The 18039-nt window shown below is 60.8% G+C and overlaps 4 protein-coding genes across 5 annotated transcripts in view; all 4 read left to right on the forward strand.

The window, feature by feature from the left end:
• LOC126031177 (CD209 antigen-like protein C) overlaps positions 1–18039 on the forward strand; it is a 228640-nt gene that overhangs the window by 182615 nt on the left and 27986 nt on the right. The window lies entirely within an intron of this gene.
• On the forward strand, positions 2163–10053 carry MAP2K7 (mitogen-activated protein kinase kinase 7). 2 transcript variants are annotated; one of them, XM_049789443.1, is made up of 12 exons: positions 2163–2349; positions 4242–4289; positions 6077–6218; positions 6333–6399; positions 6494–6607; positions 6698–6817; positions 7075–7182; positions 7278–7457; positions 7548–7628; positions 7745–7887; positions 8397–8442; positions 8796–10053. In XM_049789443.1, exons 1-12 carry the CDS (start codon positions 2226–2228, stop codon positions 8928–8930), a joined length of 1308 nt encoding a protein of 435 aa, XP_049645400.1. In that variant the 5' UTR covers positions 2163–2225; the 3' UTR covers positions 8931–10053. The 2 variants fall into 2 exon arrangements, with proteins under 2 accessions (XP_049645400.1, XP_049645401.1); XM_049789444.1 differs by lacking the exon at positions 4242–4289.
• TGFBR3L (transforming growth factor beta receptor 3 like) lies at positions 10648–12890 on the forward strand. The gene is given in 7 exon segments (XM_049788279.1): positions 10648–10787; positions 10871–11120; positions 11196–11304; positions 11307–11494; positions 12306–12435; positions 12515–12673; positions 12823–12890. Coding segments are annotated over 7 exon segments (1044 nt in total).
• Positions 14412–17849, forward strand: SNAPC2 (small nuclear RNA activating complex polypeptide 2). The gene is made up of 5 exons (XM_049788280.1): positions 14412–14640; positions 15938–16057; positions 16201–16269; positions 16428–16848; positions 17180–17849. The coding sequence occupies exons 1-5, from the start codon at positions 14455–14457 to the stop codon at positions 17608–17610; spliced, it is 1227 nt and encodes a 408-aa protein (XP_049644237.1). The 5' UTR covers positions 14412–14454; the 3' UTR covers positions 17611–17849.

Consider the following 18039-nt stretch of genomic DNA (forward strand, 5'->3'; position numbering starts at 1 on the left):
CATATGGGACACCGGGATTCGAACCAACCACCTTAGGCCCTGGATCGGCCTTGCAAGGCAAACACCGCTGTGCTATGTCTCTGGGCCCTGTATTTTTTTTTAATGGGAGTTATGAATTTTGCTGCACTTGCGAGGACTCTAAGATCCGTGAGTGCTTAATAAATGCAACCAGTGAGGAGAACTCCCATTCTGATCGCTTCTATCCATTTCTTCTGATATGCCTCCCCTGTTACTGGACAAGGCTGGTGGCACCATTCCATTTTAAGTTTATCCTGGGAGCTTGGGAGAGAGGATGTGGAGAGCGCTGCTGATCCCCGAGAGAAGCAGATTGCGTGTTTTACCTTGTTGTTTGGAGGATTTTTTGGGGGGGGAGGGTTAGTCTTTTCTTTTTCTTTTTTTGGGTCACTCCTAGTGGTGCTCAGGGGTTACTCCTAGCTTTGCACTCAGAAATTATTCCTGGCAGGCTCAGGGGAGCATATGAGATGCCAGGAATCCAAATCATATAAGGAAAAGCCCTATCTGCTGTACCTGTGCCTGTCATTGGGGGCAAGTCTTGGTTTAATGTGCTGGGATTGTGTGACGCTGAGTTTGGAACTCAGAACTCAAAGTGTAAAACCATGTACTTCAACCCATTGAACCATCTCCTATAGCTCTTACCTAGCTTACTTTCCCCTGGAAAATGGTTCTTTTCTCAATTTTGGGGTGGAAGTGGTAGGTGGGCCACACGTAGAGCGTCTCAGGGTTTATACCTGCCTATGCTAAGGAGTGACCCTGGGGAGCTCAGAGGAGACCATATATATGGTGTCAGGGATTTGTTGGTCATCATTGGTCTCTGCAAACAAAAACAAATACAAAAAAAAACCTCTTCGTTGGTAGTGGGCACACCCGCTGTGCTCAGGGCTAACTCCTGGCTCTGTGCTCAGGAATCACTCCTGGTGGTGCTTATGGGATGCTGGGGATTGAACCTGGGTCTGCCTTGTGCAAGGAAAACACTCTGTGTACTATTTCTCTTCCCCCAATAGACAGCTCAAAGGGCTGAGTGCATTTTCGACTTGGAACTGCCATCCCCGAAGATCCCCGCCAAGTTCTCTTTCTTGCACCTCCTGGAAGATAGTGCGGGGGGGGGGGGGGAATTAAGGGATTTTCTCAGCATCTTCCACCAGTGAGAACAGAGGGTGTTGCATTCTAGGAGAGAGAGACTGGGGTGGGGAAAAGGTGTCTTCGATGTCCCACGGGGGTGTCTCTGAAACTGGGTTTTAGCCTCCGCCCTTGAGCCCACATTTGGGATCACACCAACGGGCTCCCAGGGATCCCCCGGCCCTCCCTCCCGCCTGTCCTTGGCCAAAGTGTGAACTTGCTGAAATGAAAGCGCTTCCCACGGTGCCTAATTATAGTGAGGCGGTAGCATAACGGGGCGCTAATGAAGCATTGTCCACATGCGGCAAGCAAGCAGTTCAGAGCTGGGTGCCAAGCTGCTCGGGCAGAGCCAGCAGGAACGAGGCGGGGGTGGGGTAAGGATGGGAAGGGGTTTGACTTGCACGCATTTGACCTGGGTTCAAATCTTCAGCATCCCAAGGGATCCCGGAGCACCACCAGGAGTGAGCATAGACGGATGTCAACGCAAAAAAAAAAGGGGGGGGGCCGGAGAGATAGTACAGCGGGGAAGGCGTTTGCTTTGCATGCAGCTGATCCAGGACAGACCCAGGTTCGATCCCGCATCCCTGTGCCTGCCAGGAGCAATTTCTGAGTGCAGAGCCAGGAGCAACCCCGAGCGCCGCTGGGTGTGACCGAAAAAAACAAAAATAATAGGAGAAGCGTGCATGCTTGCAGCATGGGGAAAAAAATCAGAGCCGCACCCGCCTGCGCGCGCGACCGCGACCGCGTCCGCTCCCACTGCGCAAGCGCGGCTCGGTGGCGTGCGCTCGAGATCCGGCGCCTGCGTAGTTGTGCTGGGGAGTGGGTCTGTAGCTTTCGGAGAGTACCTGACTCCACCTCTAGGTAGCGCCACCGTCCGGCCTGGACAGAGTGCGCACGCGCGCTGCCTGGCCAGCGGGGCAGGGCGGGGGTGTGTGTGTGCGTGTGTATCCAGTGAGCATGCGCCTGGCGGGGAGAGACGGCGGCTCGGCGGGGTCAACCGGGCGCAGGCGCAGTGCGGTGTTTGTCTGCCGGACTGACGGGCGGCCGGGCGGTGCGCGGCGGCGGCGGCGGCGGCGGCGGCGGGGAAGATGGCGGCGTCCTCCCTGGAGCAGAAGCTGTCCCGCCTGGAAGCCAAGCTGAAGCAGGAGAACCGCGAGGCCCGGCGGAGGATCGACCTCAACCTGGAGATCAGCCCGCAGCGGCCCAGGCCCAGTAAGCGCCGCGGCGTGGGGGAGGGGGCGGGCGAGGCGCTCGCGGCGGGAAGCCCCGCCCCGCCCGCAAGCCCCGCCCCCGCTTCCGGGGCGCGCTGGCCCCGCCCACCTCCCGCCCCCGCCCTGTCGCCTGCGCCTGCATGGGAGACAGAGGGTCACGGTGACCCTCCCCGGGGTGGGCCTGGGAGGGAGGGCGCGGGGCTCGTTGCAACCTGGTTGCAACCCCACCTTGGCTCCCAGCGAGGGTCCCCCACCTGCTGACCCATCCTCGTCCTCACGATTCTCCCTGGTTCCCCTGGTCCTGGTGCATTTGTCACCTGCTGGGAACCATGCACCCCGGGGCCCCTCCACGGGCCCTGAGCCCGTGCAGGGATCCTGAGTCCCGCAAACTCATGCATGTGCCCTCTGGCCAGCCATGGGCCCAGTGTGGCTGTCACAGGCGGCCCCACACCCGTTTCTGTGTCCCTGCCCTCCCTATCCTCCACCCCACCCATGGGAGATTGTCCTGGGCGTCAGCGGATGGGCCGCTAGTTGAGTGAATGTCACACGCGCACGCACATATGGGATGGGGTGGGGCCGCCCCTGAGGTCACATGACTTCACGGAACCCTCTCTCTCTTTTGAAAAAAATTATTTTTGGTTTTTGGGGGTGCCACACCGGTGGTGATGTGCCAGGGTGATCCCTGCTGGCTCTGCACTCAGGAATCAGTCACTCCTGGTGCGGTTCAGGTTCAGGGGACCCTTTGCTTGGCATGTCCGGGGATTGAACCCAGGTTGGTCACGTGCAAGGCAAACGTTCCTCTCTCCTGTCCTGTCCCTCCAGTCCCCCTCAACCTTCTTTCTGCTCCCTGGGCCGATTAATGAGGGGCACACGGTGTCCCCAACTTCAGACCTTGAAGATTCCCACCTCCCTCCTTCATGCTGATGAGTTTCTTGGGAGCATTTTCCTCCTCCCTTGTCCCCCGTCTCTGTGACTTCACTTCTTTTCCTTGAATGACCTCTTTCCCAAGTTCCCTCAGACATACCTGGAATGGGCATCTGTAGCCCCTCGCCCTCATTGACCTTGTTGGTGCCTACCCCCTCGAGTTCTTGCCATATGGAGGCCAACTCTGTCCCCTGGGCCCCACAGCTGGTAGCCTTGTTGGGTCCAAGAGAGAGAGAGAGAGAGATAAACCCCTCCCAAGATCATCTGCTGGTCTGGTGTTAGATTGTGGTCTCAGGGTTTAGTCCTCACTCTGGGATTGCTCCGATGGGGCTCAAGGGACCCTAGACCATGCTGAGGATGGCACCTGGGTCAGCTGCATATGAGGCAGCCGTCCTCCCTCTGGGTGCTCCCTGGGTTTGATTCCTCTGCTCCCCCTTCCATAAAGAACTGTTCCCCGGGTCGTGCTGCATATGTCCCTTCGACTGCCAGTAGACCTCCTGGACTCCTGTGGTGGCCGACCCTTGGTGCTGACAGCTCCCCCAGAGGTCACCAGGGCAAGATGGGTCAAATACCCCAATATCTCTCTCAATTACCCCTATACATGCCACCTGGCTTTCCAGTCTTCTGTTGTTGGGGTCCCTGCTGACCCCGGTAAATATGGGGTGTTCCCTGAGTAGAGGGGATGTAGGGGGGGCCCAAGTGGAGGGGAGAGATCTGCACCAGGGCCAGGGAGCTGTCCCAGCTGTGTGGTGAGGCATGAGGCACGGCCAGGCCCCCCAAGGCCCCGCACTCCTGCTCCCCCAGGCGTCTGTCTGCCCACCCGCTCCATCCCATGTGCCGTCTGTCGGTCCCGCCCATCTCTGCCCCTTTTCCTTATGATTTGATTTCTGTTTCCGTTGGCCGAATCGGTGGTTTCTGTTGTGATTTATCGTGGTGTTGTTTTTTTTTCTTCCTTTCCCCCCCATCCAGTTATTGTGATCACTCTAAGTCCTGCTCCTGCCCCGTCCCAGCGAGCAGGTACCAGCCTTTCATCATCGCCGCTTGGCCGCTGCCCCTCACCCCTAACGCTGCCGAGTGCCCCCCTGGCCTGCCCCCGCTGTGTGCCCGCACCCTCCCGCCCCCCACTCTCTCCTCCCATGTGTTCACCTTAGGGTCTGCCCCGCTCTTCCTCTGGGTCCTTCCAGCTCTTTGCTCAGGCTCCCGCTCCTGCGGGGGTTCCCCACCCCCCAGAGGAGGAAATGAGTCCATACCACCCTGCCCTCCTGGGTCCTCTGTGTGCTGCTTGGCTCCAAGGGTACATGTGTGTGAGGTCTGTACAGATGTGTGTGTATGTGTGAATATACGCATAGGTGCGAATGTGAGAGCAGGTACCTGAGGGCCTGAGCATGTGTGTGAGTTAAGTGTGTGCCTCTGTGTGAGTACATGACTGTGAATGTTCATGTGAGAGTTGGGGGGGGTCCCCCTTCAGCCTCTGCCGTCCCTCCCATCCAGCAGCCTGCGCCCATCACCTCTCTGACTTTTGTTCTCACCATTTCTTGGTGTATCCCTCCCACATACTCCTTAGTATTCAGCACCCACCCCCCACCCCCACCCCCCACCCCCCCGCACCGTGCTTCAGTTTTGGGGCCCTGGAAAACAGCCCTTCCCCCAATATTTTGAGGCGCCTGATGGTCTGCACATGAAAGGAGCTGCTAGGGTCTCCCCAAGGTGTGAGGAGGGTCCCGGAGAGTTGGAGTGTGGGGGAAAGTGGGGCTCCCTGGAGGCTGCAGAGCCAGAGAGGGAGGATAAAAGGACCCTGATGGGACCCTTTGGGCGAGGGCACTAGGCCTGATCGTTCCCCACCCCCATTTGCCATTTGTCCTTGGAGCTGGCCAAGCCCTAGCAGGCCCTGCCCTCCCCTGACTGTTCTCAGGGTCCCATCAGAGGGGCCTCGAGCTCGGCAACCCAGCACTGCAGCCTCTGTGTCTTCCCATCTCCGGCCAGGTGGGAGAAGGGGCACCCACAGGGTGAAGACTTGCCGCACTCTGGGAGTGACCTCCCTTTCTGCCAACCCAGCCTGGAGACGTCCTCCTGGAATCTGCTCTTTGTTCCGGGCTCCCTGGTCCCCTCCACCAAGCTGAGCCCCTAGTCTCGGCTCTAGTCTGTCTGCCCCCTGCACTCCTAACGCCGCCTCTCCGCTGCCTGCCCGCCTGCCTGTAGCATGTCCAAGCTGTCGCATGCAGGCTGCCGGGGAGAACCAGACCGCCCCTCCCCCCGGCCCTGTCCCCCCCCCCCCCCCCAAATCACACAGGCCTCCTCCTAACTCCCTTGCCCCTCTGGGCCCCAGCTGTGTAGGCCTTGCTGAAGTCTCACAGTTCCACCTTGACCCTAAGGCGGATGGGGGGGGGGGGCTCCCCAACCCAGAAACAGAATGTGGGGTGTGTCAATCCCAAGGCTGGGATCCCAGAGTGTGTGTAGGGTGCTGTGATTAGTCCTTCTAGCCTGCATGAGCTACAGTGTGGGCAGAGCAAGAGAACTGGGGGGAGCATTGACTAAGGGTCATCAGGACCTAGCCCTGAGGCCTCATGTCTCTGTTCATGAAGACCAGGTTGGAATCTGGGCCCTGTCCAGGGAGGGCTCGAGACATTGAGGACAGCAGTGGGTGGGAGAGAAGAGCAGGGCTCCCTGCCCAAGGGGCCCCACACACAGGCATGGGAAGGTGAGGTTCCCAGCGGACCCCCCCCCCCCAACTCCCTTAGTGCTGGCCCTGGATCCGGGTGACTGGGAGCTCACCCCTCTTCCGCCCCTGGCTCTCACCCTCCCAGCCCTGCAACTCCCGTTGGCCAACGATGGGGGCAGCCGCTCACCATCCTCAGAGAGCTCCCCGCAGCACCCCACGCCCCCAAGTCGGCCTCGCCACATGCTGGGTCTCCCATCCACCCTGTATGCACCCCGCAGCATGGAAAGGTGAGCTGGAATGATGTCATCGGTGGGTGGACCCTCTCCCTGAACGAGGGTGGCAGCTAAGGGGAACCCCTGCACCCCCTCCTCAAGGCCATGCTGTCTCTGTTGTTCCTGCAGCATCGAAATCGACCAGAAGCTGCAAGAGATCATGAAGCAGACAGGTTACCTGACCATCGGGGGCCAGGTATGACCTTTCCTGCAGCAGCTGGGAGGAGGGAGGGGGCGGAACAAAGGCTCAGTGGCTCCTCAATTCCCGATTCCCCCCCCCCCCCCAACAGCGTTACCAGGCGGAAATCAGTGACCTGGAGAACCTGGGGGAGATGGGCAGCGGAACCTGCGGCCAGGTGTGGAAGATGCGCTTCCGGAAGACGGGGCATGTCATTGCTGTCAAGGTGAGGCCCCCAGACCAGTGGGCCTAGGTTGAGAAAGGACTCCTCCCTATTCCCTACTTGTGCTCAGACGAAGCCTGGCTCTTTGTGCAGCAAATGCGGCGCTCAGGCAACAAGGAGGAGAACAAGCGGATCCTCATGGACCTGGACGTGGTGCTCAAGAGCCATGACTGCCCCTACATCGTGCAGTGCTTTGGGACTTTCATCACCAACGTGAGCTCTGTCCCGAGGAACTAGGCCGGCCACGCTAGGAGCTAGGCTCCCTGAGAGCCTACCAAGCAAGGCCTTGCCCTGCTCTGAGACCTAGCACCAGTCCCGCCCCTGAGAGCCAGGCCATGCCCCTCTCCTCATCCCCAGACCTGAGGTTTCCCTCCCCGCCTTCCCTGGAACAGAGCCCTGCCCCACCTCATGGGACAGGTGGACCCAAGGGTACAGCCACCCCCCAACCTCCGCTTGGCTCCTCCCCACAGACCGATGTCTTTATTGCCATGGAACTGATGGGCACGTGCGCTGAGAAGCTCAAGAAGCGAGTACAGGGCCCCATCCCTGAGCGGATCCTGGGGAAGATGACGGTGGCGGTGAGCTGAGCCGAGGGGCTGGGCATCGGGGCGCTGGCAGGCCGCCCACTGGTCTCTGGCCACCCAAGTCACAGTCACCGGTGTCTCCGCCTCAGATTGTCAAGGCGCTCTTCTACCTGAAGGAGAAGCACGGCGTCATCCACCGTGATGTGAAACCCTCCAACATCCTGCTGGACGAGCGGGGTCAGATCAAGTTGTGTGACTTTGGCATCAGCGGCCGTCTTGTGGACTCCAAGGCCAAGACGCGGAGCGCCGGCTGCGCAGCCTACATGGCGGTTCGTGGGGTGCCCTGGAGGATGGGCTGGGGTGTCCTATTGCCTCAGCTGCTGGGCTACACAGTTTCACCTGTCTCCCCACACCCACAGCCTGAGCGCATTGACCCCCCTGATCCCACCAAACCTGACTATGACATCCGGGCAGACGTGTGGAGTTTGGGCATCTCGTTGGTGAGTGTTTGCCCCTCCTTTTGGAGGGTGGGCGATCAGGTCTTGGGCTGCAGAGGGAACCAGGCTGGGGCTGCTGTTGTGTCCTCTGCCAGCCCCTGCTGCCGGATGTCCCCTAGGTGGAGCTGGCGACAGGACAGTTTCCCTACAAGAACTGCAAGACCGACTTCGAGGTCCTCACCAAGGTCCTGCAGGAGGAGCCCCCGCTCCTGCCTGGCCACATGGACTTCTCAGGGGACTTCCAGTCCTTCGTCAAAGACTGGTGAGGTGGGGTGCGGGCCGCTGCAGCTGGGAGACAAACAGGAGCAGAGTCCCAGCCTTGGAGCCAGTAGTTGGCTGGTAGCCCTGTGGGGGCCACTACGTGGCCACCAGCTCCCACCTTGGCAGTTCAGGGTCCCTGGGGCAGCAGCAGTTCCTGTTCTCCCCCTGTTTCTGCTTCCTTCCCCCTCAGCACTATAGGATGAGGGTATTATGAAGTCTCAAAAGGCTCCCTCTAAGGAGCACTGGGGGCCTAAGGGTGGGGTGTTGGCCCAGTGCAGGTACTGGACTCCCCTCCCCTGCCCAGCAGAAGGCCCCTCTGCCCTGGGCATCCCCAAAAACTGGCCTCACAGTGCAGGTGGGATCTTGGAGGTCGGACCTGGGAATTCTATGACCCATCCAGGCACCTTCCCCACGTCTCTCAGGAAACTTCCTAGTGAGGGAAGGCAGGGGGCAGCTGAGCCCAACCACCCCCCATGTGCTCACTAGCTTCTTTGCCTGCACCTCCTACAGCCTTACTAAAGATCACAGGAAGAGACCAAAGTATAATAAACTACTTGTGAGTATCGCAGCCCTATCCCTCCACCTGGGGTGCCCACACTAAGAATCCCACCCTGAAGGCCCCTCCCTGTGAATGCTCTGTCCCTACAACCTATCAGCAATGCCACGTCCCTCAGATGCCTAGCATCTGGAATCCCACCAGAAGGTCCCACCCCTCAAAATCTGCCCCCCCAACAAATCCCTTTGGGAATACCATGCCCCTCAAATGTTCCGCCCTGGAATCCCAACCTTGAGACACCCACCCCGCTCCCAGATGTCCTGCCTTTGGATTTCCTACCCCTGGGAGGCCTGCCATTGGGGTACACTTGGCCCCCCCCAGCAGACGTTCCTGAACTCTACCCGTGCCTGCAGGAACACAGCTTCATCAAACGCTACGAGATGCTGGACGTGGACGTGGCTTCGTGGTTCAAGGACGTCATGGCCAAGACAGAGTCGCCGCGGACGAGTGGCATCCAGAGCCAGCACCACCTACCCTTCTTCAGGTAGCTGGGGGGCTACGGTGTGGCCACGGCCCCCTGCACTTCCCCGCTGGGCGCCCCCAGCTGCCCTCCAGGGGAGCACCGAGGCCTGGGAAGCTGCCGAGGGCTGAGGACAGAAAGTGGGGGTGTGGGGCGCTGGCCCCTCGTCTCCCTGCTTGCCCACTGTGGACGTGGAAGGAAGGCTCCGGGCGCCCCAACAGACACTGTGAAGGGAAGTGAGCGGCGCTGCACAGACTCGCTATTTATTCAATCGGAACCTGGGGTGGGGGGGTGCCCTGGGACTAGGAGCGCTGTCCGCTCCACCCTGCATCCCACCTCCACGCTGTCTCTCCGCGCCCCCCACCCCCTCTACCTCCCCTCCCTGACCCTCCCCCCCAGTCCCCTCCCCACAAGGACAGGGCCTGGGAGCCTCGTGGCAAAGGTGGCCTCTGAGCTTGTGGCTCTCACTTGTGGGCACTTTCTCTGTCTCTCTCTCTCTCTGATCTCAGGGGGTCCTTTTTGAAGTTTATTGTATTTTATTGTACTGGGTGGGGGTGTGGCAGGGGTGGAGAGAACTCCTGGAGTTCCTAGGTACCTTCAGAAACTACCAAAGTCATGTTGAGCTGCTTGTGTAGACCGGGGGTGGGGTCCCATGCTTGGCCTCTTGCCCTGGAGGGAAAAGTCCCAAAGGTGGGTCTAAGGGCAGGGAGCTGGGAGGTGCTTGCACCTCTTTCCCGGGTCCTGGAGACTGGCCACAGACTGGTGGAGGTGAGCCGAGGACCTCGGGTACCAGGGAAGCGGGGGGCTTAGGGGTGGCCGTGGCTGCACGGATGCCCGCAAGTGCAGATAGAGCAGGTGTTGGAGAGTCACTGGGGTAGGAGTGAATGGCAGAGAGCCAGTGTGGGGGTTCAGAGGTGTGTGGCAGGGCACGTGGAGTAAGGGCTGGGAATGTGGAGAGATACTGAGGGCCTGGGCACTCCCTTTGTTGTCGGGATGCATGCAGATCAGGCGTGGACAACACCATCACACACACACACAAACAAAACAAACCAAAGCCTGCGCCCACCAGAGCCCAAGGTGAGGTTGTCGGGGGCGTCCCCAGCCTCACCACACACAGCAACAGTCACGAAATGAGCAAATTTCAAGGCATTTCTGCCCAGTGAGCCGGGCAGGTGGCAAGAGTGCCTGGCAGGGCAATCTGGTGTTTGGTTGTTGGTTTTTATTTTAATAACTTTTACTGAACTTGAGTTTTCTCTTGGTTGAATGTGACTGTCATCTCCCCATCACCTCCCACCACCCCCAGCCCGGCGGGGGGCGGGCCAGGCAGGCAGGGGCTGGGTGGGTCTGTGAGCCCTTCTCAGGCCGCCAGTGTTGACCCCCGTTTGTAAATCCGCAGGCGCTAGAGAATAAAAACCTCCCTTCCAGTCTGGTGTCCGCGGGGGCCCCACAAGGGTGATGGGATGTGGGGGTCCGCGTCAGGACTGGGATGGTGGGCTGCGCTTAGCCCACTGCCGGCCGCCAGCGAGGCCCCCCTTAACGGCAGTCCGGGCCATGAATCCCGCAGACCTTGGGGCCCGCCCGCCCCTCCAGACCCAGCTCCGGGCCCTTAATCCCGCAGACCTTGGGGCCTGGCTCCGGTGTCGGGGCCGCCCGGTGTCGGGGCCGCCTCCCCCCCCCCCCCGCCCCCGCTTCTACCCAGCCAAGGACGGTGGTGCCCCGCACTCTGCCCTGTCCTGTGCGCCGCGATGCCACCCGTCGCGATGCTCCTGTTGGCTGCCCTGCTCTTGGCACAGAGCCTGGCCGGGCCCAGCCGCCCCCCATCCACGGGTATGTTTCTACCCCGGGCTGGGGGGCCCCACTGGGGCAGCTCCCCGAGGAAGACCATGTAGACGGGACTAGGGCTTGGGGGGGGGCGTCCTTTGCTTTTACAGGCAACACCTGACGTGTGGGTGCTGCCCCCCACCTGAGTCGCTGGACACTGGGCAGCGTCAGTGCTGTCCTGACTGCAAACGGGGCGCGGCGCACCTCACCGCGAGGGGGGCAGCGCCACCCCCTGCTCTGTGCCCCTTTCTCCCCATCAGCACCCCATTTCCCCGCGGCGCCGGGGCCCTGGCTCCGCAGACCCCTTTTCAGTCTGGAGCTGTCGGACAGCCCCGAGGCCTTCCCGCGCCGCGCGGGCCCGCTGGAGGTCCCGGCCGACAGCCGCGTGTTCGTGCAGGTGCGGGGCCGGGGCGGGCGGCGGGGCGGCGCAGGTGAGCGGGCCTGGTGACCCCCGCGTCTCCTCCGCCCGCAGGCCGCGCTGGCCCGCCCGACCGCGCGCTGGGGCCTGGTGCTGCACCGCTGCTCCGTGACCCCGTCGTCCCGCCCGGCCCTCGGGCCCGCGCTGGCGCTCCTGCGCGGTGGCTCCCGGCCGACGCCTCGGTCGCCTTCCCGCCGGCCGCCCCGCGAGACCCCGCGCGCTTCAGCTTCCGCCTGCGCCCGGTCTTCAACGCCTCCGTGCAGTTCCTGCACTGCCAGCTCAGCCGCTGCCGCCGCCGTCTCCGGGGAGCCCGCCGTGCGCGCGCGCCCAGCACGTCGCCGGTGCGGGAACGGGTGGGGAGGGGCGGGGAGGCGAAGGGCCTTCCGAGCCGGGCAGCGGGGTTCTGCGCGCCCCTCCAGGGCAGGATTCTCGCGTCCCTTGGGTGAGGCTCGGATCCCCACAGCGCGTTTTCTGTACAGAGGTACGATGCGCTAGAAGCTGGATCATGTGACTCAGAAGGGCCCGAACTTTGGGCCCCTCCACTGTCTAAGGGTTGAGTCCCCGGGCCTGGACGTCCAGGGTCCCGGTGGCGGGAGAAGGGCGTGAACCTGGCGCAGGAGTAATAATACATAATGCAGTGGATTTGATCCCCCGCATCCCATGCAATCCCCTGGGCACCGAATCAGGAGTCAGACCTGTGTCCTGTTAGGTGTGTGTGTGTGGGGGGGGCAAACAAAAGAGGGGGGCCCGGAGAGATAGCACAGCGGTGTTTGCCTTGCAAGCAGCCGACCCAGGACCAAAGGTGGTTGGTTCGAATCCCGGTGTCCCATGTGGTCCCCCGTGCCTGCCAGGAGCTATTTCTGAGCAGAGAGCCAGGAGTAACCCCTGAGCACCGCCGGGTGTGGCCCAAAAACAAACAAACAAAAAAAAAAAAACAAAAAAGAGGGGCAGAAGCCATAGAACAGCAGGTAGGGCGTTTGCTTGGCACACATCTGACCCGGGTTCAATGCCCAGCATCCCATATGGTCCCCCCCAGCACCGCCATGAGTAACCCGAGTGCCTCTGGGCATGGCCCCAAAACAAACCCAAAGAAGGGAGCGAGCACATACCCTGGAGGACGAGGCCGACCCCCGCGTCCCTGACCTCTCCGCCCCCCACCCTTAGTGCCAGCCCCAGCAGGACGGGGCGTGCGCGGGGCTCAGCGGCGGGCGGAACCTGAGCGCCGACGGGGACGGTCCCCACCTGCACACGCTGACGCAGCCCATCGTGGTCACCGTGCCCAGGCCGCCGCCCAGTGAGCGCGGGGCAGCTGGGGGTGGAGCGGGTTCCAGGGCGCGGTCCCCGATCCCAGCCTGGCCCTCTCCCCCCCGCAGGACCCCCCAAGGCCGTCCCGGGCCGAGTCCCGCGTCTCGAGGCCCCCGCGCCAGCCCCGGCGGCCCTGGAGCCCGCCCCGGTGGTGGCCCTGGTGGTGGCCGCCTTCGTGCTGGGGGCCGCGTTGGCCGCCGGCCTCGGTCTCATCTGCGCGCACTCAGGTATGGGCCTCGGATCGCCGGGGGTCCTACACTGATCCCCCAACCCACCGTCCCCCGGAATCCCCGCACGGGCCCCGCAATACCCTCAGGGGCCGCTAGGAGTCGCCCCTGTCCAGGCAGCGAGCTGCAGGCTGGGTTTTGCCTTCCAGGACCTCCACCTCCTGGTCCGCCTCCCAGAGCCTCGCCCAGCGGCCCCCAGGCCGGGAGGCCTCAGTGAGGCAGGTAATTAGGTGCGGGGGGTGGAAAGCGATGTCCTGCTGTCCGGATAGCAACACAGGAGGAAGGAGGGCATGGATCTGCCTCCCCACTGCACCCCCCTCTTCCCCCACTCACTCGTATGAACGACTATAACGCCCATAACCATCTTCGGGAAAATACATGATACACCCTATTTTGAGGGTGATTTTGGGGGAAATGCACGATCGGGATTAATTTGGCAACTCATGGGATGGGGCTTTCTTGGGGCTGGGGAGGGTTGTCCTTGGGGGTTCACAAGTGGCCCTCAGACCTCCAGCAGGCAGGAATTCAGAATTCACACCTACCCCCCCCCATTCGCACACCGCCAGAACGATGGGGGAGGTCAAGGATGGGCTAAAAATATAGAAAGACCTGGTATGCAAAAAACTGCTCCCACATTCAGCCTGGGTGGGTGGATGGGGTCTTTCACCAGGGAAGGAGCGCCTCAAAGGGGCCTGGGGATGGATGAGCCCAGAACACCGGTACTGGAGCAGCTACCCCGGTCCTTTGAACCGCCTGGATCACCATCCTTGGGCCCTGCTCCTCCCCTTCAACTCCTGCTTAGGATCTAGGCTGAATAAACATCTGGACTCAAAGCCTGGGTCTGAGGTCTGTGTGTGTGTACCCCGGGTGCACGGATGGGACCTTGGGGCTGCTAGGGTTGGGGGCAGGTCCGATGCAAGCGTGGGGCTCACATGCTCATCACACATACGCTTTGCTGAAAAGCGCCCGGGCGATCCGCGGGAGCGAAGTGACCGACCACTCCACCCCACTAGTTCACGCCTTAAGCCCTGCTTCCTTCTTCCACCTGTGCCGGCAGCAATCGGCCCAAAGCTAGGTCTTCTCTGTTGCCCCGTTCCCCAGTGTGCAGACTCGGTTCTCGTTCAGGGTGGTGTTGTTGGCCTCTGGGTCTCTTCTCCGGCCTCATTTTCTTCTTTACATCTGGGGCTCGACGTCCCCCTTCCCTGAGCATAGACAAAAGCCGGGGGATCAGCTCCTTTTTCCAGAAGAGGAAACTGAGGCTGGGCAAAGATTTAAAGCGCTTACGATGCCGGGGCGCGGGAGGAGGGGGCTTGCCTTGCACGCAGCCTAGCCGGGTACAATTTTCGGCATCCCATGGAGTTCCCTGAGCATTGCCAGGAGTGATCCCTGGAGAGCGCAGAGCCAGATATCCGCCCTACCCAGGCGGGGCTGATCCACCGCGTGTCAAGCCGGCGGGACCCACCCTTCTTCCAGAGGGAAGGTCACAGTGGGGGGTTTCCTATGCCTGATCCAGGCGTGGAGAGTCTAAAGTCTCTGTAATCCGGTTTGGAAATGACGTCCGAGGCAAGCGGGTGGGTCTGGTCCATCCATCCATCCCTGCGAGCGTCCCGCTGTCAGTCAGTTTCCTCGTCAATTTCAACAGAGGCGGTTCCGGGCCGCCACGCCTCCAGCTGCTTCCGCCTCCGCGCTGAGCTTATTTGTCCTCTGCGATCCCTCGTAGCTCCGCCTACCCCGGAAGCGACTCCACCGCAGCGCCAACGCCGCAGCGAGCGGACGCCAGCATGAAGCCCCCTCAGCGGCGGCGAGCGGCCCCGGCGCGCTATCTGGAAGAGGCGAGCGCTCGGCCCGCGATCTGGAGCAGCAGTGAGAGGCGGCAGCTGCTACGACTCCTGCAAGCGAGGCGGGGCAGGCCAGAGCTGGAGGCGGCGGAGCTGGCCCGGGAGCTGCCGGGCCGGAGCGAGGCCGAGGTGACGGAGTCCTGGGCACAGCAGAACGAGGCTGGAGGCGGGGCCTGAGCGGGGAGGGCGGAGCTAAGGTGTGAGGCTTCCGGGGCGTGGTTAGTTGTGGGCGGGGCGTAGCGGAGTCGCGTGGCCTAATGAACGGGGCGGGGCTTAGATAGGCGTGTCTGCAGTCGGGTGGGTGGAGCTTGTAGGGTAGGCGTGGTTAGCGCTCCAGACACGTGTCCGGATGGGTGTGGGCGTGGCTTGACGTGGGAGGGGCCTGTTATATGTAAATGACAGGCCCTTTGGAAGGGTTTGGTAGGAGGGACCTGATTGGCTGGGCGGTGTTGGCGCACCTGGGGGCGTGGCCTTTTGGTGGGCTGGGCCAGGAGCGATTCCTAGAGGACTTGATTTTCGTTTGTTTTTGGTTTTTTGGGGCCATACACGGCAGCACTCAGAGAGGGGATACTCCTGGCTCTGTGCTCAGAAATCGTTCCTGGCAGGCTTGGGGGACCATATGGGATGCCGGGGTCAAACCCGGTTTCATCCCGGCTTGATAGTGAGCAAGGCAAACGCCCTGCCACTGTACTATCATTCTAGCCCCAAAGACTAGATTTTCAAGGCTGGTGTTATATGCACAAGAAGATGGAGGGGCAGAGCGAGTTGAAGGGTAAGATTGGGAGGTTGGGGCCCGGAGAGATAGCACAGGGCGTTTGCCTTGCAAGCAGCTGATCCAGGACCAAAGGTGGTTGTTTCGAATCTCTGTGTCCCATATGGTCCCCCGTGCCTGCCAGGAGCTATTTCTGAGCAGACAGCCAGGAGTAACCCCTGAGCACTTCCAGGTGTGGCCCAAAAACCAAAAAAAAAAAAAAGATTGGGAGGTTGGATGAGACCCCCACATGGTGGTGGCATGGGGCGAAGTGTGTGTGTGCAAAGTCACCTGTTTGGGTGTGGAGGTGTGGGACTGGGCTCGAATGAGGTTGACATGGGGCCAGAATGTAAGAAGACAAATAGGGGAATCACCCAGCTAAGTGCTTGCAGGGCGGATCTTTTTGTTTGTTTGTTTTTTGTTTTTGGGTTACACCAGGCATCCTCAGTGGTTATTCCTGGCTCTGTACTCAGAAATCGCCCCTGGCGGGCTCTGGAAACCATATGGGATGCCGGGATTCGAACCACCGTCCTGCATGAAAGGCAAATGCCTTACCTCCATGCTATCTCTCCGGCCCCACTCAGGGCAGATCTTATGTGGAGTTTGGTTTCCTTTCCTCCTCCAGCACTGAGTCCGTAGAAAGTCATTTCCATCTTCTCTTTTCCTTTTCTCCAGGTCAAGAAATTCCTCTGGCAACTGAAGGGCCGTGTAACCAGGGAAGCCTTTCAGAGGTTGTATCCAGGTGGTGCTCAGGGCCCAAGATGCCGGGGAACACAGACTCCGGCCCCCATTGAGGTGAGGCTGGCAACAAAGGTCTCTGGGACATGTAGTATACCTGATTGGCAGATCTCGGATGATCAGGGCTTAACAGAACCCTCTGCAGGCTTCACCCCACACCCCCGAGACTGACCACATGTACACCTGGTTGTCCCGCTCAGGTATGGATCGATCTGGCTGAGAAGATTACTGGCCCACTGGAGGAGACACTGATGGCGGCGTTCTCACAGGTACAGCAACCCTTCCCCGGGCAGCCAGGGGAGGGAATGGTGAATGAGAGCCCAGAGAGGGCAGACTTGGGTCCCAGGCCCTTCCCCTAGCTCCATGATCTGGCTATTCATCAGCCCTTCTGAGCTCAGTGGTCGGCCCTGATCTTTTCTCCTGGCAGGTATTCACCATCGCAGCCACAGAGCCTGTTAGCCTCCTGCACTCCATCCCCCCCAAACCAACACTGGTTCGTGGGCGGCCACTGATTCTCAGCATTCCCGGAAAACAAGCACACCCCACCACTGAGCCATCCGGCCCTGCTGCAGAGGCGCCCAGGCCAGCTTCTGACCCCCTGGATTCTAGCCTTAAGACTCCTGGCCCCACCTCTGAGGTGCCTAGCCCTACCCCTGAGGTACCTGGGCCCACCCCTAGTGTCCCTGCCCCTGCCCCCAGGCCACCTGGCTCTACCCCTACGGTGCCTAGCCCCACCCCACCAGCCCCTCTAGAGGGGCCAGAAGACCTGACAGTGGATTTTGAGAAGATCTATAAGTACCTGTCTTCCCTGACACGCAGTGGCCTTGGTCCCGAGCTCTCAGCAGCAGGTAAGAATTGGATGGGTGCAGCAGCTGGGCAGAAAAGGGCTTCTGGGGGTCCCGGAAAGATAGCACAGCGGCATTTGCCTTGCAAGCAGCCAATCCAGGACCAAAGGTGATTGGTTCGAATCCCGGTATCCCATATGGTCCCCCGTGCCTGCCAGGAGCTATTTCTGAGCAGACAGCCAGGAGTAACCCCTGAGCAATGCCGGGTGTGGCCCAAAAAAAAAAAAAAAAAAACCCAAAAAACAAACAAACAAACAAACAAACAAAAGAAAAGGGCTTCTGGGGTCAAGATGGAGCCACAGCCCTGACTCCACATGTCTCTTCTCGTCCTCAGAGTCTGCTGTGGTCCTGGACCTGCTTATGGCCCTTCCCGAGGAGCTGAAGAAGCTGCCATGCGAGGCCCTGGTCCAGCACATGCTGGACATGTATCAGCATCTGACGGACCCCCAGCCCGACCCCGCAGACGTGGATGTAGGGGTGACAGATGCAAGGACAGATTCCGGGCCACAGGAAGAGGCCAGCCCGTCCCCCTCACAAGCTGAGGAGCCCAGAGACTCCAGGCCACAGGAAGAGGCCAGCTCGACCCCCTCACAAGCTGAGGAGCCCAGAGACTCCGGGCCACAGGAAGAGGCCAGCTCGACCCCCTCACAAGCTGAGGAGCCCAGAGACTCGAGTTCGCACTGGAAGGTGCCTGGTGTTTGTCCCCTGAACCCGTTCCTGGTGCCCCTGGAGCTCCTGGGCCGGGTCAGCAGCCCTGCACAATGAGGGGTGTGTGGGCAGAGGGTACCCCCTTATCTGCAAGCCTCCAGCCCCTCCCCACCTTTGATCCTGCTCAGACTGGCCACAGATCATCAAGAGGTTCAAGGGGTTGGTAAAGAAAACAAAAATAATGAGGTCCAAGAAATGTGCCTGAATTTATGTTTTTGGGGGGGCTTAGAAGTGCGGTTGAGTCATGGCGGGGGTGGGGGCCCATTGTACCTTGCCCCTCTCTGTGCCCTGAGTCCCCCATTCTGTGACAGAATAAAGATCCAGTTCATTTGACTCTCTTCATGAAAATGAGTTGGCAAGTGAGAGGTTAAACCAAGAGGCAGATCTTGGGGGGTCTGGATCTTGTCAGGAGGTGCTAGGTGCTTGCAGATGGTCCCCCCCTGTACCAGTTCTAGCCCAGGGCCACTTAGCTTTGGCCATGTCGAG

Source organism: Suncus etruscus, chromosome 15, assembly GCF_024139225.1.
Source record: "Suncus etruscus isolate mSunEtr1 chromosome 15, mSunEtr1.pri.cur, whole genome shotgun sequence".
Taxonomy (NCBI): domain Eukaryota; kingdom Metazoa; phylum Chordata; class Mammalia; order Eulipotyphla; family Soricidae; genus Suncus; species Suncus etruscus.

What these genes read in the sequence shown, in the direction of transcription:
- MAP2K7 (XM_049789443.1), top strand. Translation starts at nt 2,226, where the DNA reads ATGGCGGCGTCCTCCCTGGAGCAGAAGCTGTCCCGCCTGGAAGCCAAG. An exon ending in CCCGCAGCGGCCCAGGCCCA is followed by an intron (nt 2,350 to 4,241) that starts GTAAGCGCCGCG and finishes CCCCCCATCCAG; the next exon opens with TTATTGTGATCACTCTAAGT. An exon ending in GGAGTTTGGGCATCTCGTTG is followed by an intron (nt 7,629 to 7,744) that starts GTGAGTGTTTGC and finishes GATGTCCCCTAG; the next exon opens with GTGGAGCTGGCGACAGGACA.
- SNAPC2 (XM_049788280.1), top strand. Translation starts at nt 14,455, where the DNA reads ATGAAGCCCCCTCAGCGGCGGCGAGCGGCCCCGGCGCGCTATCTGGAA. An exon ending in AGACTCCGGCCCCCATTGAG is followed by an intron (nt 16,058 to 16,200) that starts GTGAGGCTGGCA and finishes TGTCCCGCTCAG; the next exon opens with GTATGGATCGATCTGGCTGA. An exon ending in TCCCGAGCTCTCAGCAGCAG is followed by an intron (nt 16,849 to 17,179) that starts GTAAGAATTGGA and finishes TCTCGTCCTCAG; the next exon opens with AGTCTGCTGTGGTCCTGGAC.